Here is a 27,271-nt window from a genome sequence, read left to right as displayed (position 1 = left end):
AGTATGTATGAGTAAGTATGGGTAAGTGTGAGGAAGTGTGGATCATGGGTCCGGAGGAGGAGACGACCAAATCACCGCCTCTGGACGCCGCGACAAAGGGGCAATCTGGTAAGATCATGTCAGATCGGGTCAGAAGTAGTTGTTCACAATGGTTGTAAGGAAAGAAAGATTTTTCGGGGAAGACTAGGGGGATTTGATACCATTAGCACTACAGGACAGAATAATCATGTTAACCCAATAACAGACGGAGTGTACATGCACAGGTGGAGTCAGGAAAACAGTGCAACTGTGGAAAATGGGTTAAGGCAGCACAGGATATGTGGTATAGATGGGCATGGTACACTACGAGAGAACTGACAGCGACGGAGTGTCTCATATGTGCAGACGCTCCAGGAGCATTGTCTGTTGTTGTTCCAGAGCCACACACCTTCAGGGACTGTGCGGTGGTCCAGCAACAGGAATGCAGAGAAGGTAGGTTCACATCGGCAGAGGATAAATGGTTATTGTTTCCTATGTGTGGTATTAAGTGCAGATTGATGGTTGGGCCAAATAAATTACATAATTGTTTTCAAAATAAGGGAGGGCCACAGATTGGAGTCTTCTTGTGCTGAATTTAATCTGAGTACATCACAGGATGGGCCTCCGACTGATTATAGAGCAGATTACGATTGTGAGTTTGAATGCTTTTGGAACTCACGTAGGTAATACTACTGTTAAATGCAAGGTCGCATGGGTTTTTGTCTTGGTTTCCACACGCAAATATGGAACCAATATTTATTAGGATTTATTTATTTGGACCAATAATGCGAAAATATAGAAATGATAATTTTAACGCTATATCTTTTTGGGGATCAGACACAATCGGTAGCTGAGAGTTACTGGATGTGTGGAGATGATGTTAAATGTGTTACCCAACAGGGAGATAGGTCTTTGGGCACTGGTCAAAGCACGCAGGGAGATTGCAGCTGGATTTGAGTCTATTTTGCCGTGGATCATATTTAACAAAATGGGGAATGGACTAATTACATATAATACAACCGACAGGGAATTCTTAATTACACGAGTGAAGGGGTTGCAGGCTTTGGAGAACAACTACATGAGACGAGTATGATGGCTTGGTAGAACAGACAAGTTTTAGAATGGATATTAGAAGGGAAAATTGGTGTTTGCCAGATGGTTGGGGAAAATGTTGTACATTTATACCCGGGAACACTGCAGCTCATGGAGCGTTTACAACGGCCGTGAAGGAGTTCAGAGAACGGAGAGAGGAGCTGACGTGTGATGCTGGTGGAGGCGAACGGTGGTGGACTGGTCTGTTTGGGATTTTGGGAGAAGGGGGAGCGATGACAGTTAAAGCGGGAATAGCAATATTGTTGATAATGAGGATGGTTTCCCTATTGGTGTGTTGCATTATACCCATTCTGAGAAGGTGTTTGCTGCAAGTGATGTTCAAACGAACAGTGGAGGGAATCAGGAGGCGGATGACCATGCGAGACCAGGTCTGAGGACCAACGCATGGGAGAGCGGGTCAACGAATGAAGGTTATCAACGGACGGTTCATATGATTCTTTCCTCGAGGGTGGAACCAAGGTTAGTCTAATAGGGAGAAGAGATGCTGAAGATCTCTTTGATTGGGAGTGACGTACTGGCGACCTCTCCTCCCAGAGTTAGCTTAGCAGTTCCAGACCCAGCCGGACGGATGTTCGGCCAGAAGCAGACGACACCAGAGTACGGGAGATGGGACGGGACTGGAGGAGCTGCATTACATTGCATTTTATTACTATTGTTGTGTGATAATCCATCATTTTATGTATTGTACTTGATACAAAACGGTGATTAACTGATTTGATGGTGGTGTATTCATTCTATGTGTGTTATCAATCAAAATTGATCACTAATATGTGCATTGCCAGTTGTGTCGGTCAACTGTTCGGAGTGCGACCTTTGGTAAAGTGGTCGGTCGCCAGTGGGGTGGGGCCGTAGGTGAGTTTTCCCAAGATAAGAACATGAGTTACGAAAGTAGCAGCCGGTGGGTTTTTCGCACCTATGCACTGCGAACAGTGGACAAGTGTGATGGCAATGTAAAACTTGTAGTGTTGGTGAATTCAATATCGTTTAATTTAATTTAATCATTTAATGTGATTCGAGTACACATATATATATTCCTTTTCATTTATTCAAAATGGTCCCGTTGATTGATATTGTAGAATTATTTGGATGATTTATTGTTGATTATGTTAATTAATTCTTAATTAACTATGTGGGATGATTTTCTTTCATTTTAGATTATTTCTTTATTAAATCACTGATAAGTGATTTCAGGGGGGACTATGTGGGAGAAGGATGTCATGACATGCTCATGACTTCTGGCCTAGTTACATCCTGGGCCTTGTTGACTGGTTCATATGAATATTGTTGATAGTTAGAATGAGCGTGTTTATGATAAACTGCGAAAGCTAGGCGCCTCTAGAGAGGGCCACGTACACTTGTTATGATAAAACGGTATAAAAGGGTGTCACCAGATGAGCTCGTCGGACATTTTGTACATTCTGTATGCACATTTGCTGTGACGGTTTGTTCAATAAACTCCCCAATGGACGGCTGACCAACGCGGGATTCGACTCTAATTTCTCCACAACAGATGCAGTCTCCACTGAACACTGACAGCTACTCACTGTTTGTCTGATGGAACATCATGTTGGAAATTAATGAGCCGAGGATTGGACCTGTCGCTCTTAAAGGACACACAGCTAGGTTCAGGTTCAGGAGCTGATCCAGGTGGGTTCCTGTGAATAAAGGTGGTTTGGTGATGTGAGTGCTGAGCTCTGACATGGAGAAGAGTCATGGACAGTTAGAGATGGTCCTCTCACCTCTGAGCTTTGCTCTGGCTCTCATGTTCCCCACACAGAGAGGTTTTAGTGTCCTCACACTGATCCATGCTGCTGAACTCACATCAGCTCACACACACTTTCTACCTTCATCTGCAGAGGAAACACACATCATTCATCTGCACATCAACTCACATCCTCCTTTCCATCATCTGTGCTGTAAAAAGATCAGCTCCTCCTCCTCTGATTGGCTCTGATTCTCTGTTTCATATCAGTGTCAGCTGAATGCAGTCAGACAGGAGTGTTGAGGCAGAGGAAGCTGCCATCAGCTGCTGTGCTTCCACCACCTGTCCACTAGATGGAGGCATACAGCTACAGCCCAGCACACACCTCATGATCCCGATGACGGGATAAAGCTTAATAAAGCTGATCAAAAGTCTAAATACTGAGAAAAAGGAGCTGAAATTGAATCTAAATCAAAACTTGGGAATTTTGGCCCTTTGGAAATGCATTAAAATTCATGTATAATGGGACAAAATAGCCCCATTTGGAGCCATACTTAATCACAGAGATATCATTCAAAGTTTAAACGGGTCAGGAAAGACAGTTGATCAACTGTAACTGAACTAAAGTTTTTGCTGATATATTGTAAAGCTTTGACACAACAGCAGTTTAACTTTTAGGAAAAATCAGGACTCCTCTCACTCTGCTGTCCTGGGGTCTCACACTCTATTTTTACCAGCTTGAAATTAATCCCAAAATCACTCAAACAAACATCTCTCACGTCCAAAATATCTGCTGCAGCCTGACAAAATATACTTCAAAATGTAGGTATTGTTGTCCTCTTTCACCCACTGTCACCGTCATTGTGCTTGGCCTCATGGTTTTCTCTCAAATCCCCTCTGAGCGCAGAAAGCGACCCCTCGGGCTGCCATTGACAGCCATTATAACTCGGTCACCTGATCGCTTTATCAAATCAATGTGAAGGCTGCTTTTAAAACTGCCATAAAAAAAATACCGTACATAGGAGCAGCATAAAAAATACACCAGTGGCTTCTGCCGTCCCTTTTGGCGCTCACAGTTTAAGAATTTTTCAGATATGACTCGTACTTTTCAAACAACGACTGTTTGTTCGAGGCAAACATATGAGTATTGAACACCAAGGTCTCCCTGTCAGTTGGAGCCATAGTGTGAGCTTATCTGCTCTTACACACACAGCTGTCTACATAGCAACTAATGACACAGCTGACCCTCCTTATAAGGGCACAGCCAAGATGGCTGACCTGTTATAACAGCTTAATGCCAGCCACCTTGTTATGTCTGCTCCCATTACAATATGACTACAACATGGCAGCCTTCCAAGTCTGTAAATGACACATCTGTCTCTTCTTTAAGATAATAATCACCAAACCTGTTAGAAAAGGGTACGATCCACCTCAGGGGTGTTTCAGATTTTACAGCTATTTTTCTGGTCATGAATGTGATAAATATATTTTAACTTAAATAAAATAAAAACATGAAACATAAACATATAATCTGATCATCATGTTGATTGATTCCAGTAAATCAATATTCTGATAATCTGATTAAACATTTTTTTTTAAAAATCTGATAATCATGTTTATTTGTCTTCAAACACACACTGATCAGACTTTGTTCTGAAATAAGAAGTAAACATGTTCTCCAACATCACAGAGCAGAAACAAACAGGAAAGTTTGAACTTACAGATTGTTCAGAGCTGAAGAAGAAAAAGACTCTCCACTCCACAGACTGAGACACAGGTGAGCTGCTTCCTGGAACCAGTCAGAGCCGAGTCCACCTGTGATGGAGGCGGGACAGATAGAACCTGTCTGACCAGTGGAGTTCATGTTAAAACAAGCCTCCAAGTTCCTGAACAACAAACTCTGATCTGAAAATATTTATTCAGCCGCTCTCTCTGAATGTTCCCTGAGATTTTCCAGAATCGCCATCAGAAACATTAAAACCACGGTTGAAACTGGGATTTGTTCTGTGCAGGAGCTCTGTAGCTTTAGTGCTGCTACAGATGCACCAGATGTGTGCAGGTAGACTAAAAACGTCTGTCAACATGTGACAAACTGTGAACACATCAAGGTGACATCTCTCTGGTCTGCACACCAATCATAGTCATCCTGGATCCAGCTGTCTGTGTGTGAAACAGATACTAATAAACTGTTAAAAGTCCTCTCTCCTGTGTATCTGTATCAGCTCCAACAGTGGTGCTGTGATGGGGATGATGGGAGGAGACATGAATACCACAGTTTTTCAGATTTACAGTAAACTGCAGTTGATTTATCTCCTACAAACTGGATGAGATCTTTCCATGACTTTTCAGTGTCTGCTGGTTTCCTTTTCTTTGTTCAGATATTTCACATGCAGCTCTGAACCTTCAACATTTAAAGGAAAATATCATGTATGTTTATTAGAAAATAAGAGTAAAACAGATGAGAAAACTAACAGAGTCAAGTTCTGTTTCAATGTGAGACAAGGCCAAAAAGAAAGCAGGCTGATTAATTTCCATCAGTTAGTGTTACAGCTGGGAGTTGATCTGATTAGCACACATCACATCATTACATGATGGAATGCTGAGAGCTTTCAAGCTAATCTGCCTCATAGGTTAGTTTGAGCTTGAATTCAGCAGCTACTTTCATTTAACAGTAAATAGAGGAAAGTTACAGAATAACTGAAGTTATAGGATGATTATGTAAAGTCTAAACCTTGTTTATCCAACTATGAGATCTTTAAGACAGCCACACCTTCATCTCTTCAGTGTGAAAATATGTCGTCGGACCGCTCAGACTCGGTTAAAGTCAGATGCTGACATCTGAAGACATTAACCCTTCTCATGATGCTCAGAGTGAACAAACAAACAAACACTCATGTGTTTTTTTTAATCCTTAAATACTTCAGTGTAGTTATTAAAATAGTAATAATGACTATTGATAACCACATGGAAACCAACAGTGTTCTACACAAACAGTACAACACCCAAAGTCACCCTCATTGTGCTTGGCCTCACGGTTTTCTCTCAAATCACCTCTGAACGCAGAGAGCGACCACTCGGGCTGCCATTGACGGCCATTATAACCAGGTAGCCTCATCTGATTATCAAATCAATGTGAAGACTGCTTTTAAAACTGCCATAAAAAAATACCGTAAATAGGAGCAGAATAAAAAATACACCAGTGGCTTCTGCCGTCCCTTCTGGCGCTCACAGTTGAAGGATTTGTCAGATATTACTCATAGTTTTTGAACAGAGACTGTTTGTTCGAGGCAAACATGTGAGTATTGAGCACCAAGGTCTCCCTGTCAGTCGGAGCTCCTCTGCTCTTACACACAGCTGTCTCCATAGCAACTAATGACACAGCTGACCCTCCTTATGAGGGCACAGCCAAGATGGCTGACCTGTTATAACAGCTTTAGACTTAGACTTTCTTTTTTTGTCATTGCACAAATAACACAAGTGAGTTTTGACAACGAAATATCGTTCCTCGACTTCCGGTCAACATCGCTAGATATTCAAGCTATACAGACTGTACAATATAAAAACGGTATGGAAGTGCTATGTGCCAGCACTCGGAATAAAAAATATAAAAAATAAATAAAATGCATGAAACATAAACATATGATCTGATAATCATGTAGATTTGTCTTCAACCACAAACTGATCAAACTTTGTTCTGAAATAAGAAGTGAACATGTTCTCCAACATCACAGAGCAGAAACAAACAGGAAAGTTTGAACTTACAGATTGTTCAGAGCTGAAGAAAAAGACTCTCCACTCCACAGACTGAGACACAGGTGAGCTGCTTCCTGGAACCAGTCAGAGCCGAGTCCACCTGTAATGGAGGCGGGACAGATAGAACCTGTCTAACCAGTGGCTTTCATGTTAAAACAAGCCTCCAAGTTCCTGAACAACAAACTCTGATCTGAAAATATTTATTCAGCCGTTCTCTCTGAATGTTCTCTGAGATTCTCCCGAATCGCTATCAGAAACATTAAAACCAGGGTTTAAACTGGGATTTGTTCTGTGCAGGAGCTCTGTAGCTTCTGTTTCAATGTGAGACAAGGCCAAAAAGAAAGCAGGTTGATTAATTTCCATCAGTTAGTATTACAGCCAGGAGTTGATCTGATTAGCACACATCACATCATTACATGATGTAATGCTGAGAGCTTTCAAGCTAATCTGCCTCATAGGTTAGTTTGAGCTTGAATTCAGCAGCTACTTTCATTTAACAGTAAATAGAGGAAAGTTACAGAATAACTGAAGTTACAGGATGATTATGTAAAGTCTAAACCTTGTTTATCCAACTATGAGATCTTTAAGACAGCCACACCTTCATCTCTTCAGTGTGAAAATATGTCGTCGGACCGCTCAGACTCGGTTAAAGTCAGATGCTGACATCTGAAGACATTAACCCTTCTCATGATGCTCAGAGTGAACAAACAAACAAACACTCATGTGTTTTTTTTAATACTTAAATACTTCAGTGTAGTTATTAAAATAGTAATAATGACTATTGATAACCACATGGAAACCAACAGTGTTCTACACAAACAGTACAACACCCAAAGTCACCCTCATTGTGCTTGGCCTCACGGTTTTCTCTCAAATCACCTCTGAACGCAGAGAGCGACCACTCGGGCTGCCATTGACGGCCATTATAACCAGGTAGCCTCATCTGATTATCAAATCAATGTGAAGACTGCTTTTAAAACTGCCATAAAAAAATACCGTAAATAGGAGCAGAATAAAAAATACACCAGTGGCTTCTGCCGTCCCTTCTGGCGCTCACAGTTGAAGGATTTGTCAGATATTACTCATAGTTTTTGAACAGAGACTGTTTGTTCAAGGCAAACATGTGAGTATTGAACACCAAGGTCTCCCTGTCAGTCGGAGCTCCTCTGCTCTTACACACAGCTGTCTCCATAGCAACTAATGACACAGCTGACGCTCCTTATGAGGGCACAGCCAAGATGGCTGACCTGTTATAACAGCTTTAGACTTAGACATTCTTTTATTGTCATTGCACAAATAACACAAGTGAGTTTTGACAACGAAATATTGTTCCTCGACTTCCGGTCAACATCGCTAGATATTCAAGCTATACAGACTGTACAATATAAAAACGGTATGGAAGTGCTATGTGCCAGCACTCGGAATAAAAAATATAAAAAATATAAAAAATAAATAAAATGCACTTAGTGCAAAAGTGTTGCTAAAATATTGCACTCAGTCTAAGGGAAATTGCACAAACAGAAGTGTGTAAAGTACAGATGTGCGAGTAATTGTCCATGTCAATGGGTGGGTTGTTGTTATGTGGGGGAGATGGATGGGTGTGCGTTAAGCAGTCTTATGGCCAGCGGGAAGAAACTGTTCCTCAATCTGGTTGTCCTGCAGAAGATGCTTCGGAACCTTCTGCCGGACACCAGCAGGGGGAATAGTCCATGGTTGGGGTGGGTGGGGTCTGTGAGGATCTGGTGGGCTCTGGACAGGCAGCGCCTGTCTGCTATGTCTTTGATGGGTGTGAGCGGAGTCCCGTAAATACCGTATGCTTTATGCCCGCCACTGTGTTATGTCTGCTCCCATTACAATATGACTATAACATGGCAGCCTTACATATCTGTACATGACACATCTGTCGCTCCTTTAAGATAATAATCCCCAAACCTGTTAGAAAATGGTACGATCCACCTCAGGGGTGTTTCAGATTTTACGGCTATTTTTCTGGTCATGAATGTGATAAATATATTTTAAATTAAATTAAATAAAAACATGAAACATAAACATGTGATCTGATAATCATGTAGATTTGTCTTCAACCACAAACTGATCAAACTTTGTTCTGAAATAAGAAGTGAACATGTTCTCCAACATCACAGAGCAGAAACAAACAGGAAAGTTTGAACTTACAGATTGTTCAGAGCTGAAGAAAAAGACTCTCCACTCCACAGACTGAGACACAGGTGAGCTGCTTCCTGGAACCAGTCAGAGCCGAGTCCACCTGTAATGGAGGCGGGACAGATAGAACCTGTCTAACCAGTGGCTTTCATGTTAAAACAAGCCTCCAAGTTCCTGAACAACAAACTCTGATCTGAAAATATTTATTCAGCCGTTCTCTCTGAATGTTCTCTGAGATTCTCCCGAATCGCCATCAGAAACATTAAAACCACGGTTTAAACTGGGATTTGTTCTGTGCAGGAGCTCTGTAGCTTCTGTTTCAATGTGAGACAAGGCCAAAAAGAAAGCAGGTTGATCAATTTCCATCAGTTAGTATTACAGCCAGGAGTTGATCTGATTAGCACACATCACATCATTACATGATGTAATGCTGAGAGCTTTCAAGCTAATCTGCCTCATAGGTTAGTTTGAGCTTGAATTCAGCAGCTACTTTCATTTAACAGTAAATAGAGGAAAGTTACAGAATAACTGAAGTTACAGGATGATTATGTAAAGTCTAAACCTTGTTTATCCAACTATGAGATCTTTAAGACAGCCACACCTTCATCTCTTCAGTGTGAAAATATGTCGTCGGACCGCTCAGACTCGGTTAAAGTCAGATGCTGACATCTGAAGACATTAACCCTTCTCATGATGCTCAGAGTGAACAAACAAACAAACACTCATGTGTTTTTCTTAGGGCTGGGACTTTAGCGCGTTAATTTCGATTAATTAACTACACACATATTAGCGCGTTTAAAAAAATAACGCATTTTAATCGCACACTATAATTTTTTTTTTTTTTTTTTTTTAAATACAGACGGATGGACGCAAGTCAAGCAAGACTGATCGCACCCACTCAGAAATTTAGTGATAATGAGGGCTGACGAGGGGCTCGTTGTGTAGCCAATATTTCATGCGGCATTAAATTTCATCTGGGCGGCATGAAAGGAAGATATGTCTGGAGAGAGCTTTTGTGTGTGCGCGAGTACTTCCGGTGAAAACTTCCGGTGATTTGACAGCTAGCTCGTCAGGTTAGGGCCAGTGGCCGTAAACAAAGGTTATAGCCGAGAAGAAAGATGATAATATAACGTAGCTAAAAAGACTAGCTTTCTTCAGTAGCCTAATGCTTACCGATTTAGCAAGCCTAGCAGCCTCGTTGCTAATGCTAACCGCCGTAACGTTACCAACCATACCCGACGTCAAGGAGTTGGCTGAGCAGGTTATGGAAGGGCTGGTAGAGTTACCTTCATAATGGGTGAGTGCAGGTTTCATTCACTTGTTTTCATTCTTTCACAGGATTGATTCACTTCAATGGTTTATCCGATTGCTGGCCGCCGAGCCATTATGTGTCTCGGACATGTAGCAGCTAGCGTGGAAGCTAACGGGGGCCCAAAGCAGCTTAACATCCAAGATTCTATATACTGTGTTTTCATGCATGCTACATTCAGATTTCAAATAGGGATATGTTCTGTGTTTGTTGAAATATTGTTGAAAATGTTAATTTTCTAAAGGATAAAGTATATGCGATTAAAATGCGATTCATTTCGATTAATTAATTTCAAAGCCTGTAGTTAACGCGATTAAAAATTTTAATCGAGTCACAGCCCTAGTTTTTTTTAATACTTAAATACTTCAGTGTAGTTATTAAAATAGTAATAATGACTATTGATAACCACATGGAAACCAACAGTGTTCTACACAAACAGTACAACACCCAAAGTCACCTTCATTGTGCTTGGCCTCACGGTTTTCTCTCAAATCACCTCTGAACGCAGAGAGCGACCACTCGGGCTGCCATTGACGGCCATTATAACCAGGTCGCCTCATCTGATTATCAAATCAATGTGAAGACTGCTTTTAAAACTGCCATAAAAAAATACCGTAAATAGGAGCAGAATAAAAAATACACCAGTGGCTTCTGCCGTCCCTTCTGGCGCTCACAGTTGAAGGATTTGTCAGATATTACTCATAGTTTTTGAACAGAGACTGTTTGTTCAAGGCAAACGTGAGTATTGAGCACCAAGGTCTCCCTGTCAGTCGGAGCTCCTCTGCTCTTACACACAGCTGTTTCCATAGCAACTAATGACACAGCTGACCCTCCTTATAAGGGCACAGCTAAGATGGCTGACCTGTTATAACAGCTTTAGACTTAGACATTCTTTTATTGTCATTGCACAAATAACACAAGTGAGTTTTGACAACGAAATATTGTTCCTCGACTTCCGGTCAACATCGCTAGATATTCAAGCTATACAGACTGTACAATATAAAAACGGTATGGAAGTGCTATGTGCCAGCACTCGGAATAAAAATATAAAAAAATAAATAAAATGCACTTAGTGCAAAAGTGTTGCTAAAATATTGCACTCAGCCTAAGGGAAATTGCACAAACAGAAGTGTGTAAAGTACAGATGTGCGAGTAATTGTCCATGCCAATGGGGGGGTTGTTGTTATGTGGGGGAGATGGATGGGTGTGCGTTAAGCAGTCTTATGGCCAGCAGGAAGAAACTGTTCCTCAATCTGGTTGTCCTGCAGAAGATGCTTCGGAACCTTCTGCCGGACACCAGCAGGGGGAATAGTCCATGGTTGCGGTGGGTGGGGTCTGTGAGGATCTGGTGGGGTCTGGACAGGCAGCGCCTGTCTGCTATGTCTTTGATGGGTGTGAGCGGAGTCCCGTAAATACCGTATGCTTTATGCCCGCCACTGTGTTATGTCTGCTCCCATTACAATATGACTATAACATGACAGCCTTACATATCTGTACATGACACATCTGTCGCTCCTTTAAGATAATAATCACCAAACCTGTTAGAAAATGGTACGATCCACCTCAGGGGTGTTTCAGATTTTACGGCTATTTTTCTGGTCATGAATGTAATAAATATATTTTAAATTAAATTAAATGAAAACATGAAACATAAACATATGATCTGATAATCATGTAGATTTGTCTTCAACCACAAACTGATCAAACTTTGTTCTGAAATAAGAAGTGAACATGTTCTCCAACATCACAGAGCAGAAACAAACAGGAAAGTTTGAACTTACAGATTGTTCAGAGCTGAAGAAGACTGAGACACAGTAGTCGGGGAGCCAAAGTCCCAAAAGTGGGTTGAACCTGACATGGCTTGTTATACTTTTTATTTGTGATTTTTTTGATAGTTGTATCCCTAAGGACAAATAATTGGAGGGTCTGCTCTGTCGGAAAAAATCGCGAAAAAAAGTTGTGCCTCTCTTAGTGTATGTACCCTTCATTTTTTGATGGAAAATTCTGAAAAATGGAAAATTCCTTGAAATGCTCAATGGCTTGGGTAAACTGTCAATGAATGCTTTCTAAGGGCAAGGGACACATGTGTTGACAACATTCAGTGAATAAATCATTTTAAAACCACATTTCTATATGATTTTGGCCTAATTTAATGCAAAAAAATTAGGCGTTTTTTCACTTTTTTGCAATATTTTCATCTTTACTTCATTGGCAATCAACTTTTTCCCCAAGTTATGACATCAGACAATATGCCATTCTTTTCACCAAACAGTATACTGAATCCACAGAAAAAACTGTGCAAATCCAACCAAACCCAATGGATCTGTGGTGATTTCACTTCTAGTTGGTGATCAACAGGCTCAGAAACTCAATAGAATTTTAGGCCACTCCCAAAATTCCGAAAGGTATACTGTGCACTTAACACTGAATTAAGGTTCACATTACTTAACATCATAGCCTAGGGACTTTTACATTTAAATTGAAAAAAAAAAAATTAAATTAAATTAAATTAAATTAAAAAAATATATATCCTATTATCTAACAATTTTATTGACTCACTGACAACTTTAATAGAACAAAGTAATTTAGAAGTAAATTTGGGGTCCGTGTGCAGGTCCTTGTGAATCGGGTTGATCAGGAGGTGGCACACTGCAGATCCTCTCACCTGATGAGACAGCAAACAAGACGGACAGGGTGGGTCAAACAGCAGCTGGAAAAAAGATGCCCCTCCACATGTACACACGTGTCCACACACAAACAAACATTCTCTCTCTTGATCTGTCTCTCTGTGTCTCTCTCTCTCTCTCTCTCTCTCTCTCTCTCTCTCTCTCTCTCGTTGCGCATGTGCGAGGTTCGAGTGTGGGGAGCGCTTTGTGAGCGTGAGTGCAGCCTCTTAGGCTTTTTCTACTTTCTGACTTTTTGTGCGTCTTTTTGTGTGTTTTGCTGCGCTATTTTCTATTTTTGGTGTATGGCGTAGCCAAATACTTTGGGTGGTTTTGGTTGTTTAGTTCTCCATTCTGCGGCGCCCACAGCCTAGTTGGCAGCGTGGCCGCCGCGGGGACAATGGAGTTTGGGGAACTCACAAGACGACATGGTGTTAAAATTCAGGGCTCTGCGAGCGTTGAGGACTGTAGCCTAGCTATTGGCGAAATTGTTGGCCATGAACATATTAAATCTGCCTCGCGCATGAACAGCGCGGTTATTGTTTTTCTTGGGTCAGTTGACAAAGCTCGGGAGGTAATTGCTTCAGGCATTGTCTTAAATGGTACGCTCACACCTGTTCTGCCTCTTAGTACTCCAGCTAAGAAGGTCATAATTTCTAACGTCCCCCCCTTCATTGATGATGGTTTGATTGAGGCCCACTTGCAACGGTATGGTAGAATTGTCTCCCCCTTGAAAAAGATTTCCTTGGGATGTAAATCGGCCTTATTAAAACATGTCGTCTCCTTTAGAAGGCAGACGTACATGGTGTTGGACCAAGGTGATGTGCCACTTGAATTACACATTAAACTCAGGGTTGATGGCTTTGATTATGCAATTTACGCAACGTCCAACACTGCTTTAGTGTGTTTTTCCTGTAACATGCCAGGCCATGTGATCCGCGATTGTCCACGTAAAAAGCGCAGTGGAGCTCAGCCGGCCTCTGGTGTGATTGAACCAGAGAGGGGTGTTGCGAATGCAGCAGGTGTCTCCACTGCGGGTACTTCGACTGTGCCTTCCCAAACTACCGCACCTGCGGCCCCCAATGATCCTTTTCCTACCACACCTACTGATAACGACCCACTACCCTCTGTTGCTGATCAGACATCCGATGTTAGTTCGCCTCTGACTGAGGCCGCCAGGTCGGGTGATGCTGTCGGTGATCTTAATCTGGCCAGTACATCTGCTACAGACGGGGTCACTATGGCCACAGATGTTGATGTTGTTTTGCCCTTATCTGAACCTGTCCCGATTAACGTTGCCGTTAATGACATGATTTCTAAAGAACTTGATGCTCTGAGTAAAGTGGGTGTCTCATTGAGCGCTGCCGGTAGCATGGGCTTGGATGCGCTGTCAGAAGTTGATGTAATGGACACGGACGGTGAATTTAAGCCGCCTAAAAAAAAAAGTAGGACTACTGATATTGATTGTAACCCCAATAAGTCGAAGAAAATTGACGCCGCCAGTGTTGACTGTGATAGCGATAATGAGTCAGTGTGTTCGACGATGTCGATGGGTTCGCTGAGTGACCTCGCTGAATTTGGTGGGGAGAAGGAGGTACATTACTCAGCGGATGCCATAAGCCGGTTTCTGCGCGACACAAAGGGGAAACGTGAAGTTGCAGTGGAACAGTTCTTCCCTGACCGTTGCCAATTTATTAATGACACAGTTTGCCTAATAAGGGTTAAGGCTTTTGACTCGAAGGAGACTGCGCGCCTCCGTAAATATCTGGGCAAACTGCGACAAAAAATTCGCCAAGGTGCGTCGCTTAACTCTTCACAACCATAATATGTCATGGCCAACACGCTGAACATTGCAACTCTGAATTTAAATGGTGCTAGGGATGCGAAGAAAAGACTAGCGCTTATTGACTTCATTAATTTAAAGCACATTAGTGTTGCAATGGTTCAGGAGACGCACAGTGATGCAGTTAATGAGGTTGACTGGAAAAAAGAATGGGATGGTCAGATTTTTTTTAGTCATGGGTCCGCGTTGAGAGGGGGCGTGGCAATTTTGTTATCTAAAAGCTCCCTCCCACTTTCTTGTTGTGCCCAGGAGCTAGTGGAAGGGAGACTTCTCATGGTGACCGCCTATTTTGATAGAACTGTTATTGTTTTTATTACTGTGTATGCACCTACTACTGGCCCTGAGAGGGTGGCTTTTTTTGATAAAATTAATGAAGTGCTCATGAATTTGGATTCAGAATCTCTTCTCTTTGTGGGGGGGGGATTTTAACTGTACTGAAGACGACAAAGTGGATAGAAACCACATGGAACCCCATGTCCCGTCTCAAAGAGCTATTATTCAGTTAGTTAAGAATCATGATTTGGTTGATGCATGGAGAGCCTCTTATCAGGGGGTGAGGCAGTATACATGGTCTCACAGTAGAGACAATTATGTTTCCTTTGCACGCCTGGACAGAATATATACACCTACACTTCAGCTTAACATGATTAAGTCTTGTAACATTGTGCCTACTGGTTTTTCAGATCACTCTGCTGTTACTTGCAGCATATCTGTTAAGGCTTTTAAACCAAGAAGTGCCTATTGGTGCTTTAATACCTCTCTCTTGGATAATGAGCATTTTAGGGACACTTTTGTTTATTTTTGGGGAACTTTTCGGGGACAAAAATGTTCTTTTTCCTCTTTACGAGATTGGTGGGAATATGGGAAGACTCAAATCAAAGTGTTGTGTCAACAATTTACTTCCTATGTCACAAATGATATTGTTAAATCACTCAAGGCTTTGGAAAAAGAGATTTTGCATCTCCAGGGGTCTCTATCCACGGGTGACATGTGTGCCAGGGACCTCCTGGAGGGGAAGAAGAGCACACTTGCTGAGCTTTTGGATGTTAGGGCACAGGGGGCCCTGGTGCGTTCAAGGTTCCAAGGTGTCTCTTTAATGGACACGCCCTCAAAATTCTTTTTTAATTTGGAGCGAAAGCGTGGCCAGAGTAGACTTATGCACTCCTTGAGGACTGAGTCTGGCCAGGAATTGTCTGACCCAGCGCAAATGAGAGCTTATGCCAGATCTTTCTACTCTAACCTGTATGACTGTGAACTCATTCCAGAGAATTTAGATTCAAGTAATTTTTTTGATGGGTTGCCTAGGCTGTCTGAGGAGAGTCATGCTGAAACTGACGGCCCTTTGACTCTCTCTGAGCTCGAGAGTGCGCTAATGAGTATGGAAAATGGCAAATCTCCTGGGATAGATGGCCTGCCTATAGATTTTTATAAAGCGTTCTGGAATTGTCTGGGGGGGGACCTCCTAGCGGTACTTTGTGAATGCTTAAAAGAGGGCTGCCTGCCTTTAAGCTGCCGCAGGGCGGTTATAACGCTTTTGCCAAAGAAGGGCGACTTGCAAAACATTGGAAATTGGAGACCAGTCTCACTGTTATGCTCTGATATAAAGGTCCTAGCAAAAGCTTTGGGTTCAAGGCTTAAAAAAGTGATAGGCCAGGTGGTGCATCATGACCAATCTTATTGCATACCTGGCCGTTCCATATTTGATAACATTGCTGTTGTAAGGGACATGTGGACTGTATCAGAGAAGCTGGGTCTTAACGTGGGACTGATATCTGTAGATCAACAAAAAGCTTATGACCGCTTAGAGTTCCTGTACCTATGGTCAGCAATGGACTCCTTTGGGTTCAGCTCCAACTTTATTAACATGGTTAGGGTACTTTACTGTGATATTGAAAGCACTCTAAAAATAAATGGGTGTCTGGGGGCTCCATTCAGGGTGCTGCGTGGAGTTAGGCAGGGCTGCCCGTTGTCAGGGATCTTGTATTCCATTGCCATTGAACCTCTGCTACACAGATTGCGTACTGGTTTAGGGGGTATCTCTGTGCCTTTGACTAATGAATGTTTTTATTTATCTGCCTATGCCGATGATGTGTCTGTCTTTGTTAATGGGGAAAATGATATCAATGTGTTGAAGAAAATTGTTCATGATTTTCATTTGATCTCTTCTGCTAAAGTAAACTGGGGTAAGTGCACAGCCATCTGGGTGGGGGAATGGGAAAGAAGGTGCACTGGCCTGCCCGGTGGTTTGCTGTGGGGAAGAGAGGGCCTGAAATATCTTGGTGTGTATTTGGGGAATGACACATATGTTCAAAAGAACTGGGAAGGGGTGCGAGAAAAAGTCAAGAGCCGCCTGGATAAATGGAAGTGGCTGCTCCCCCAGCTCTCCTATAGGGGGCGTGCTCTTATCGTCAACAACCTGGTGGCCTCATCGCTGTGGCATAAGCTTGCTTGTGCTGAGCCCCCGCAAGGACTACTTCGCAGCATCCAGAGGGATATGGTGGACTTTTTCTGGGACGGGCTCCACTGGGTGCCTCAGGCTGTACTCTTCTTGCCCAGGGAGGATGGAGGGCAGGGGCTCATAGATCTGGTCAGCAGGAAGGACACATACAGACTTCAATTCATCTTGAGGCTGCTCACTGCTTCCACTGACCAGGCTTGGGGACTGTTGGCCCTTAGCATCTTGCGTGGGGCTGGTGGAATGGGTCTGGACACTGCACTGTTTCTCATGAATCCCAGGCGGCTCAACCTTGCTGGGCTGCCAGTGTTTTATCAGAGTTTATTCAAAGTGTGGAGTCTGTTTGGGCATCAATGGGTGGGGGGGCTCTCCTCAATTCACTGGCTGCTTAAGGAGCCTGTTATTTTGGGGTCACGTTTTGATGTGTCATGTAATGAACTACCTGGTCTCATGACCTTATTGTGTAGTAAACATGTTTTTCAATTGCGTGATGTTGTTTGCAAAGCTGGATGTGATCTGCAAAATGTTCAAGTGATGGCCTCCTTTCTGGGTGTGAGGTCCATCAGATATGTGACAAATTTTCTTGGGAGACTCAGTGGGCTTCTGAATTTGCAGGAGAGACAATTGCTCCGGGGGTATGGTGGTGGGTCTACTGTATGTGATGTACCTGATATGTTTCCCAATATGCTTGTTACACCTGATGTGAGTGAATGTGGCTTTGCAAGCCCTTTACTTACCTTCCCTGACTGTGATGGCATATTTGTGTACTCAGCAACTGGGAAGGTGCTGTACAGAAATATGGTCAAGGTACTGCACAAAGACACCCTGAAGGGTAGACTCGATACTGTGTGGCGGGATAAGTTGGAGCTCGCTGAGGAGAAAAAGCCTGTGTGGAGGGTGCTGTACAAGCCTCCCTTACCGAAAAGAGCTGGTGATTTGCAGTGGCGGGTCCTACATGGGGCTGTTGCCGTCAATGCTTTTAAGTCTACAATCAACCCTGGGGTTAGCAGTACCTGTCCTTTTTGCACCTGCAGGGAGACTGTTTTTCACTGTTTTTTGGACTGTCCTAGACTTGTCCCTTTGTTTTCCTTTTTGAGCATTTTGCTTTTTTCATTTGGTGTAGTTTTTTCTCACCAGGCTTTTGTTATTGGTTTTTTTTATAATCAAAGGCACAGAGCGAAATGTGAAATGTTAAATTTTGTTATTGGTGAAGCAAAGATGGCGATCTATCTAAGTAGAAAAAACAAAATCCAAGGTGGGAGTGGGGATAATGTTGTATCTATTCTGAAGAACAAGATTAGGTCCAGAATTAGTGCTGACTTTTGTTTTTTCAAGCTTACTGGGGCAATGGATTATTTTAAAGACAAATGGTGCAGTTTTGATTGTTTCTGTTCTGTGACAGACCAGGAGGATATTTTGTTTTCCCATTTTTTAAACTGACGGATTGTTTTTGGTTTTGTTTGGGCTAGTTGGTCTCTGTTAGTGTTCCTACTTTTGTGGTTCAAAATAAAGCGCTTTTAAAATTCTCTCTCTCTCTCTCACACACACAGTCAACTTACACGTCTCCATCTTCAAGTGCAAGTTCAATCCTTGAACATCTGTTGGGGTCCCCGGTGCAGAGACACGCAATTCCACACCTTACATTTGCTCTTGCACAGGAGCATCCTCGGGCACACATGCTTTTCTTGCATTTGCAGTATTTGCTGAGTTTGATTTCCAATGGCTTTGCCTCTTTCAGCATCATAACTGGCACCAATTTGCCATTCACAACTTGCCTCCCAAACTCAGTAGCAGCTGGGTGGCTTGGATGAACCAGGTGCGCCCGCTTGCACACAGCTAGTTGATGGAGAGCACGGCGAAGGTGTAATAAAAAGGCATCTTCAGTTGGAGGAAGGCAACGCATGTCTCCTTTGAGGTTGACAAAGAGATGGGCTCGAAGAGCATCCAGTGTCCCAATAAAATCGCTCCTGTCATAAAGACACACCGTGTACCGACGTGCTGCGGTGATGACCTCTTCCTGAACATCAAGGCTTTTCTCTGGGTCACCGTACCTGCAGAGTGGCAGAAGGTCTGTCAAATGTTTAATGGTAGTTGTGTATGCCCGCCTTTTCCCTCTTCTGTAAAGGTAGCTTACTGTGTCACATCCAGTAAGTATGTATGTGCTGAGGAGAATGGATGTAAATTCTGCAGGTTCAGTGTCATGTTTCCCTGCCAAAGCTTCTGTCATGGCATGAACGGGTAGGAAGTTGCCTTTCATCTTCACCCACAGCTCCTGCAGCCCAACCATGTGAGAGATGTAGTACATGCACATCATGATTACATCTGTGTCAGTTGCAACTACCACAGCCCGTTTGTGGTGCATAATTTGTACTGAATATGCAATGTGAGCAAACATCCTTGTATCTGCCACCTCATGTTTTTCACAGGAAAGTTCTGGAAGCTCAATCTGACAATTTGCTGACAAGAACACAGTGCGACCAGGATCACTAAAGACTCCACCAAGAATAAGTGTGCATCCTGCAGGAAGTGACTTGTTCTGAGCAGTCCATGCTACTCCCAGATAGTTCAACAGATTAGCTTTATTCTGTGGATTGTGAATGAAGCCTTTCGATTCAGGTACAGGGAGTGTGTCATGTGGCTTATACTCCTTCATTTTGCTGGGGCAGGTCTTCATCCTTTTCTCTCACTCCTCACCTTTCAGACTTTCATCTGGAGAGAAATCATATCGATCACCAACAAAGTGGATGCAGTCACACTGGTCTGGGAGCATTCCAAGTAGCTGCCTCAGATACTTTCCTTGCAGTTCATAGAAGGTGCTGCTCCCAAGATGCTGGTAATGTTGAATGAACGCCATGGCATCAACTACCATTACAACAGGCTTGTCAGACAGTGGTAGTGTGTCCACTTCCCCCCATGAGCTGCCAAGGTCAGTCTTAATTGCAGCCAGGTAGTCTGCCTTGTTTCCTTTGCGCATACCATACTTTTGGTCAAGGGATGAATCTGGCTCAAACAAGGAGACAGGGCAACTTGTCCATTCATGGCTAAACAGCTCCACCTTCCTGTCTTCCTCTAAGTCATGAACGAAGTACAGGTTCCTCATAACTGCACTCTCCTCCTCATAGACCTGTTTGGTTTTGAATGCCATGGACATGGACTTCTTTGGTTTTTCCGCAAAGGTTGGAAGTTTAATTTGGGCTACTTTCTCACTGTCTGTTCTTCTTGCTGCAGCCAATGCCTCCAGTCCTTTTTCATGAGCACAGATCAAATATGCAGATGCAGCTATTTGGCCAAGCAAAGCGAAATTTGCCATTCATTCATATGCACATTAGGAGCGAATTTCGCCTGCAGTGGCCAATCAAATCAACAACATAAATGTTAAATCGATTTGATTAGCTGCTATGACCTGTTGACTGTTGACCTGTCAGAATGGAACACCAGATTTCGCCTTTCTTCGCTTTGCTCCTTTCGCCTGCACGTGTCCCTGGCATTAATATCATGCCATCATCAGCTAGCCTCAGCATGCTAAGTTAATCCTTAAACTATATTATGCTAACTTAAGGACAGACAAGAAATAATTGACTACTTCCTTTGAGACATTTAGGTGATATATGTTAAAACATTCATGTTTCAGTAACCTCAAACTACCAAGCTATTAATTTCGTCCAGCTGTAATAGCATTAGCTAATTACCTTGCAAACTAACAGATGTATCTTTGTAGCTCAGATAGTGATATGTGTACACAATTGTAGTATGTCAATTGTAAATAAACACACTTAAATTAGATTTAATCACACAAATATGGCATACATTTCATGACATTTAAGCCATAGCCATAGAGTAAGGCAAAACATAGAACTTACCTGAGATAAATGGGTGTCATGTTACTGGGGTGCAAATCATTGTAGGATCCCCAACTCCTTGTGTGTGTGTGTGTGTGTGTGTGTGTGTGTGTGTGTTATTACTGAGTACTCAGTGTGCCTTTCAGAATTTTGATTGCAGCCTGAAACTGGGCGTATTGATCAACTAGAAGTGAAATCACCACAGATCCATTGATTTTGGTTGGATTTTCACAGTTTTTTCTGTGGAATCAGTATACTGTTTGCTGAAAAGAATGGCATATTGTCTGATGTCATAACTTGGGGAAAAAGTTGATTGCCAATGAAGTAAAGATGAAAATATTGCAAAAAAGTGAAAAAACGCCTAATTTTTTTGCATTAAATTAGGCCAAAATCATATAGAAATGTGGTTTTAAAATGATTTATTCACTGAATGTTGTCAACACATGTGTCCCTTGCCCCTAGAAAGCATTCATTGACAGTTTACCCAAGCCATTGAGCATTTCAAGGAATTTTTCATTTTTCAGAATTTTCCATTTGTGAGATGCATTAACAATTTAAGCTGAACACACAAAGAACCCTCTTAAGAGTAAATCGGAGAAAAACCAGACTAACTCACTCCCTATCTTATCTGCACAAAGTGATTCAAAGGTGACAGGTACTCTCATCAGCCAGATGGGAGACAGACTGGAACTGTAAATCACTTTACTCAGATTCACTTTCATCCGAATCTTAAAACTGTATTAAATGTGTTTGACATCTTTGTACAAATTTTTTCAGGTTCTCAGCGAAAGCACAAGCTGTATTTTAAGACTCTTTTCATTATCATTCTTGGAAGTATGACGAAAAGTGACTAACCCGAATATGGAACCACATTGCCCCCTAGTGGTCTGTAGTATTGAAAAGTTAAATCCAAATGAAGTCAGTAAACTGGACAGTTATATGCAGTACACACGTATAGTCCCACCCTTTCGTCAAACTTAATTAGTTAATTGGATGTGAATGGTGAACTCTAGTTGACCCCTGGTCACGAGGTGAACTCTAGTGACCCCAGGTCATGTGGTGTGGGGGAGGGGCTATAGGGGGGGAGTTATGGGGAGGAGTTTAGGTGGGGAGTGGTTAAGGGATGTATTAAGTCTAAATATTTATTGAGTGTAAAATGAAAGATTGTTTAATGACAAAATAGGGAAAGTTTAAGTTTTAGGAACAAAGCTGACAAAATTTTGAAGTATCCTATGAGTCGGGACTAGGAGTGACAAAAAAATAGCTGTTTGGCGGCTTTGCAGATCCCTGTAGGGGGGAAAATAGTATAAAGTAATTAGGTAAGTCTAAATATTTATTGAGTGTATAAATGAAAGAGTGTTTAATGACGGAATAGGGGGAAAGTTTAAGTTTTAGGAGCAAAGGTGACAACATTTTGAAGTATCCTATGAGTCGGGACTAGGGTTGAAGAAAAATAGCTGTTTGACAGCTTTGCAGACCCTCATATAATATAATAAAGTAATTAAGTCATGTATAACCCGTGACTTTGAGAACCAATGAGATGATAGAAGGGTGGGGTTTTGGTAATGTATAAAACCCTGAACGAGTCCTTATGTAGAGAGCAATATCAGTGTGAAGATAACTGATTCAGGATGATTAGGACAAGAAGCATAGTGAAAGAAGAAGAGAAATCTTCGCAGACGGGGGAGAGGTTATTTACTCGGCGCTCTCTCATTTGTGAGACTCCGGTAACGTTATATCAAGATCCTCCATTGGTGCCAGATGCTCCCAAGAGGTGTACGGTGTTTCTGTGCAGAACGCAGCAGCCTCTGCCTGAATCTCTACAGGAAGAATGGTCGCTGGAGCCTTATGGAATGCGTGGAAAATGGGGTTATGTGTTCAGGTATGAAATAGGCGAGCTCTGTCTGTATCAGCTCGACGAAAATGATGAGACTCTGGGGCCTGTCAAAACTGGGTTGAAATTCTGGCAGTCAAGAAAACACTGACTGTATAGACATACCGCCAATCAAGTACTACCTCCTCCTCATCCTCCACCCCCCTAGACATTAACCACACCCCCAACCTTTAGGTTTATAAAGATACATTCCAGCACAGTCAGGAACTCAGCAACCAACACCGAGAGCAGGATGAGTACTAATGTTCAGAGGACCACGTGCGAGGAGATCCCTGATTGCTGTTCGGTGGATACTTCTCCCTCGCTCTTGGTGCAACCAGGGAGTCCATCTAAGGCATCCATATCACCGCAGTGTCGATCACCAGACTATGACCTGGAGCCGTACCACCCTCCCTCATGACCAATATCACCCGAGTACTTCCCATCCTCTTCTCCCGAGATTGAGTTCTCCCCCACGGCACCCGATGACAGCCTCGTAACGCTCTACCGGGTAGGATCTAGCATCAACACCATGGCCGTAATACCGGAGGAAGCTTAGTCTGACAACTTGGAGGACTCTCAGATTCCACCAGGCCAGGGTGCATCGGCTGAAACTCGGGATGACCGAGGAGAGGAGGACGTGGATGAAGGAGAAGAGGGGGATGAGGGTGAGGATGAATTTGATGGATGGGTACACTCGGGGTTTATCAAAGTTGTAAAAACTGCAGTGTTACACCTCTTGAATGAGACCATCAAAAAATTCATGGTAGAATGCTGCTATGGATGCACCGTGGACCATCCTAGTTTACGACAACATCAATGTATGGATGTGATGGAGGAGGACTTCTTCCATGTCCATTACTACAGACTGATGCGGAAACTTTATAATCATCGATTCGTTGCTTCTATTCAGCATCTTTTGACTGCGCGGAGGATTCGTGAGGATGACGCGAGAGTCACGGCTGTGGCGGAAGCTTACTTGTATGAACTGACGGTGATGAAACAAATCAATACAGCTATTCAGGACATGTACGAACACCTGATTGGACAGGATGTTGAGAAACTTCTTTGAGAAACAACTTCAAACCATGACAAAGTTTTGGGAGGGCTGAAGAAGAGGGATGTAACATTTTTTCAATTTATAAGTATTTAGACTAATGATGTAATCACGTAAGATGTTGTTATAACATTTAACTTTTTTTTACTTCTTAAATTACTGCCATTTATCCATTGTTCATGAACATATAAGTGTATGTATCTATGTATGTGTGTATATAATAAAGATAAGATTGAAATATACATGCGTTTTATGTTTTTTCATCAGTAGAAGTCTGAACCTGCACAAGATAAGATGACTGAAATGAGATTAATGAAAAAGGTTTACCACGATCCTGGTCGACCAGGTAGTTTTGGGGGAGTAAAGAGTTTACGTAAAGCAGTGCAGGATGAAAGTGGTAGGAAAGTTATGTACGAAAAAGTTCAATAGTTTTTATCAGGGCAAGACGCCTATACTCTACATAAGCCTGTAAGAATCCGTTTTCCGAGAAACAGAGTTTTTATCACCAGCGCTTTAAAACAATTCCAGGCAGATCTCTGCGACATGCAGGCCCTGGAGGAACATAATGACGGTTATAAATACCTATTAACCGTCATTGACATATTTTCAAAAAAGGCGTACGTTCGTGCTCTCAAGAGAAAATCCGCTGCAGAGGTGTAAAAGCTTTTGAATCTGTTTTTAGAGAAAGTAAGACCCCTAAAAAACTTCAAACAGATGCTGGTAAAGAATTCTTCAACAAGAAATTTAAGGCTTTACTAGAACGCCATGGCATTGAACATTTTGCTACACTTAGCGAAGTAAAAGCGTTTGTGATTGAGAGGTTTAACCGTACTTTAAAAACGAGAATGTGGAGATTTTTTTACCGCTAATAACACGCTCCGATACCTGGATGTCCTGCAGGATCTTGTGAAAAGTTACAATCATAGTTACCATTCAAGCATAAAAATGATGCCTATGCAGGTGACTTTAGAAAATGCCCTTCAAGTGTTTAAAAACCTGTACGGTAGTACTTCAGGTCAAAGACGCGCAGACTCCAGGATAAGATTTAAAATAGGCGATAGTGTACAAATATCTAAACTGCGAGGTGTGTTTGATAAAAAATATGAACAAAGTTTTACAGACGAGGTGTTTACAGTGACTGATCAGATTGCCCGATCTCCTCGTGTATACAAATTCAAAGATTTTGATGGAGAGCCTTTTGAAGGTTCCTTTTATGCCGAGGAACTCCAAAAAGTTAAACTGAATAAAGACAAGATGTACCAAGTGGAGGAGGTATTAAAACGACGCACCGTCAGAGGTATAAAACAGGTCTTTGTCTGCTGGAAAAATTGTCCTGAGAAATTCAACAGCTGGGTCAGAGCCAGCGATCTTCACGGCGTATAAAAAGAAGCCTTCATTACTCCCCACCAATTACTTTACATCATGAACTGAACGGAAGAGGACGAGGGGTTTTATATCACCCTGCCCTCTAACGCCAGTCTCGACGTCTTTAAGCATAATTCTAGCTCCAGTTTTCGTGTGGTTTTAGCACAACATATTGACTTGGAAGGTTCGTGGCAAGTGGCCTTGACAGAGATTTCCTATCGACACACATGGCACAATGTCCCAAAGACTCAGGCTTATTTTGAGTGGAAGAAGGTTGGGGTGGAAAAGATACATCGCCAGAATATAGGATGTGGATACTTTAAGGAAATGACTCAACTAAAGACAGAGATCGAGAACCAGCTTAGAAAAATAGGTTCTGATATTTACTTTTTCGTGGATACGCTTGAAAATAAACTCAAGTACCAGGCAGGTGCCCAGTATTATCTACGCTTTTATCCACCATTGAGCTACATTTTAGGAGTGGAGTCTGGTGAATGGATTGTGTTTGATAAAAGGAGAGCCATTATCCGATGGATTTAAGATCAGGTTTCTACCAGTTTTATTGCTACTGCTATGTGGTTGCTCCACAGATAGTCGGTGATGCTTATGCTCCCCTCTTGCGTACGGTTAGAGTAGAGGGGCAGTTTGGCAATATAATCACGCATACTTTTAACTCAGTCAACTATCTTCCTGTAGCCAAGAGACATATTGAAAACATCCACATAGAGATTAAAACGGACCAAAACGTTCCGGTAAATTTTACTTACGGGAAAACCACTGTGAGATTACATTTCCGACCAGTGAAAACGCAGCACGTTATGAAATGATGGTCATTCACTCAGATATCAGTGAGAGAGGAAGACATTGAGCAAACATTAAGCCCCTAGGTGACGCCTGTGTTAAGAAAAAAGGATAACAAAAGAAAGCAACATGGTTAAGATGAACATGAGGGATGACCCTCATCGCTTTGTAAACTATTACGAGAACCAGGTAGGCGGGACCTTGCCCGGCTTTTATGGAGCACCTGTAATGTACGGTCGCGGGATAGGGTCTATATTTTCAAAATTATTCCGTTTCGTTGCGACCTTAGTTAAAAAAGGCTTCGCTATAGCCAAGCCACTTCTTAAGACAGCAGCCACAAACATAGCCTCAGATGTTGTAGGTAAAGCCATGACAAAAATATCGGGAGGTCAAGACGGGTCAGGGATAATGGTTCTCTCACGAAGACCAAGGAAGCGACCGCCCGGTGAACGTGTGAGAGGGTTACAAATACAGAGGAGGGCAAAAAAGAAGAAGTCAGTCGGGATAAACAGACCTAGGGGTAGGAAGTCTACACAGAGCAGAGATATATTTCACTGAATCATAAATAGAAGGAGCAGGGGCGAGAGAATAAAAACATGGCTCTTTTGCATCACAAATCCCCGGAATGCACCCTGGCAGAACTGGACTTATTTTCAGTACCTATGACTCAGCTTTCTATCGAGGATAAGGTCAACACGGAAATTAGGCCTCTTTCGGCCATTACTGAGAATGGTCCGATTGAGTTTTTTATACCGGGAGATGGTGAAAAATATCTTGATCTGAATGATACCTTGTTACATCTCCGCGTGAAGATCACCAATGCAGATGGAACTGACCTGGTCAACGATGCTGCAGTGGGTCTCATCAATTATCCTCTCAATACACTTTTCAGTCAATGCGATGTTACTCTGGGGGATAGAATAATTTCACAGTCTAGCGCCACTCATCCTTATAGAGCCATGATTGAGACTTTGCTCAACTTTTCTGAAGATGCATTAAAGAGTCAGTTCAGCGCCGGTCTTTACTATAAAGATACGGCCGGATCTATAGACTCGATAGTGACCAATAACGGTCCAAACAGAGGATTAAACCAGAGAACAACCTCTACAGCTAATTCCAGAGAAGTACATCAAATGGGTCCTCTCCACGGAGATGTCTTTTTCTGTGAGAGACTCCTGCTTAACTCTGTGGATATGAGAATTAAACTAACCAGGGCTAGTGAAGCCTTCTACCTCATGGGAGCTAGAGATTCAACTTTCTGATTGCAGATATTAGGCGCCTCTCTTTTTGTCAAAAAAGTCACCGTCTCCCCGGCGG

General features: G+C 42.4%; 1 protein-coding gene across 4 annotated transcripts in view; it reads right to left on the bottom strand.

Moving 5' to 3' along the window:
* LOC142385497 (NLR family CARD domain-containing protein 3-like) overlaps positions 1–6,797 on the bottom strand; it is a 29,242-nt gene extending 22,445 nt beyond the window's left edge. For 2 of the 4 annotated variants that reach the window (XM_075472099.1, XM_075472100.1), the window contains exons 1-3: positions 6,596–6,797; positions 2,871–2,981; positions 2,676–2,786 (exon numbers count right to left, since the gene is read on the bottom strand). In XM_075472099.1, coding sequence (XP_075328214.1) covers positions 2,676–2,786; positions 2,871–2,938 — 179 coding nt within the window. In that variant the 5' untranslated portion in view covers positions 2,939–2,981; positions 6,596–6,797. Of the gene's footprint in view, positions 1–2,675; positions 2,787–2,870; positions 2,982–4,554; positions 4,674–6,595 lie in introns of those variants that run through there. The other 2 variants (XM_075472097.1, XM_075472098.1) reach the window with 2 other exon arrangements.
* Positions 6,798–27,271: the final 20,474 nt, after the last annotated feature.

Source organism: Odontesthes bonariensis, chromosome 8 (assembly GCF_027942865.1).
Source record: "Odontesthes bonariensis isolate fOdoBon6 chromosome 8, fOdoBon6.hap1, whole genome shotgun sequence".
Classification (NCBI taxonomy): domain Eukaryota; kingdom Metazoa; phylum Chordata; class Actinopteri; order Atheriniformes; family Atherinopsidae; genus Odontesthes; species Odontesthes bonariensis.
Note: the sequence above shows the minus strand (reverse complement) of the source record. Positions and strands in the feature narration are given on the sequence as shown.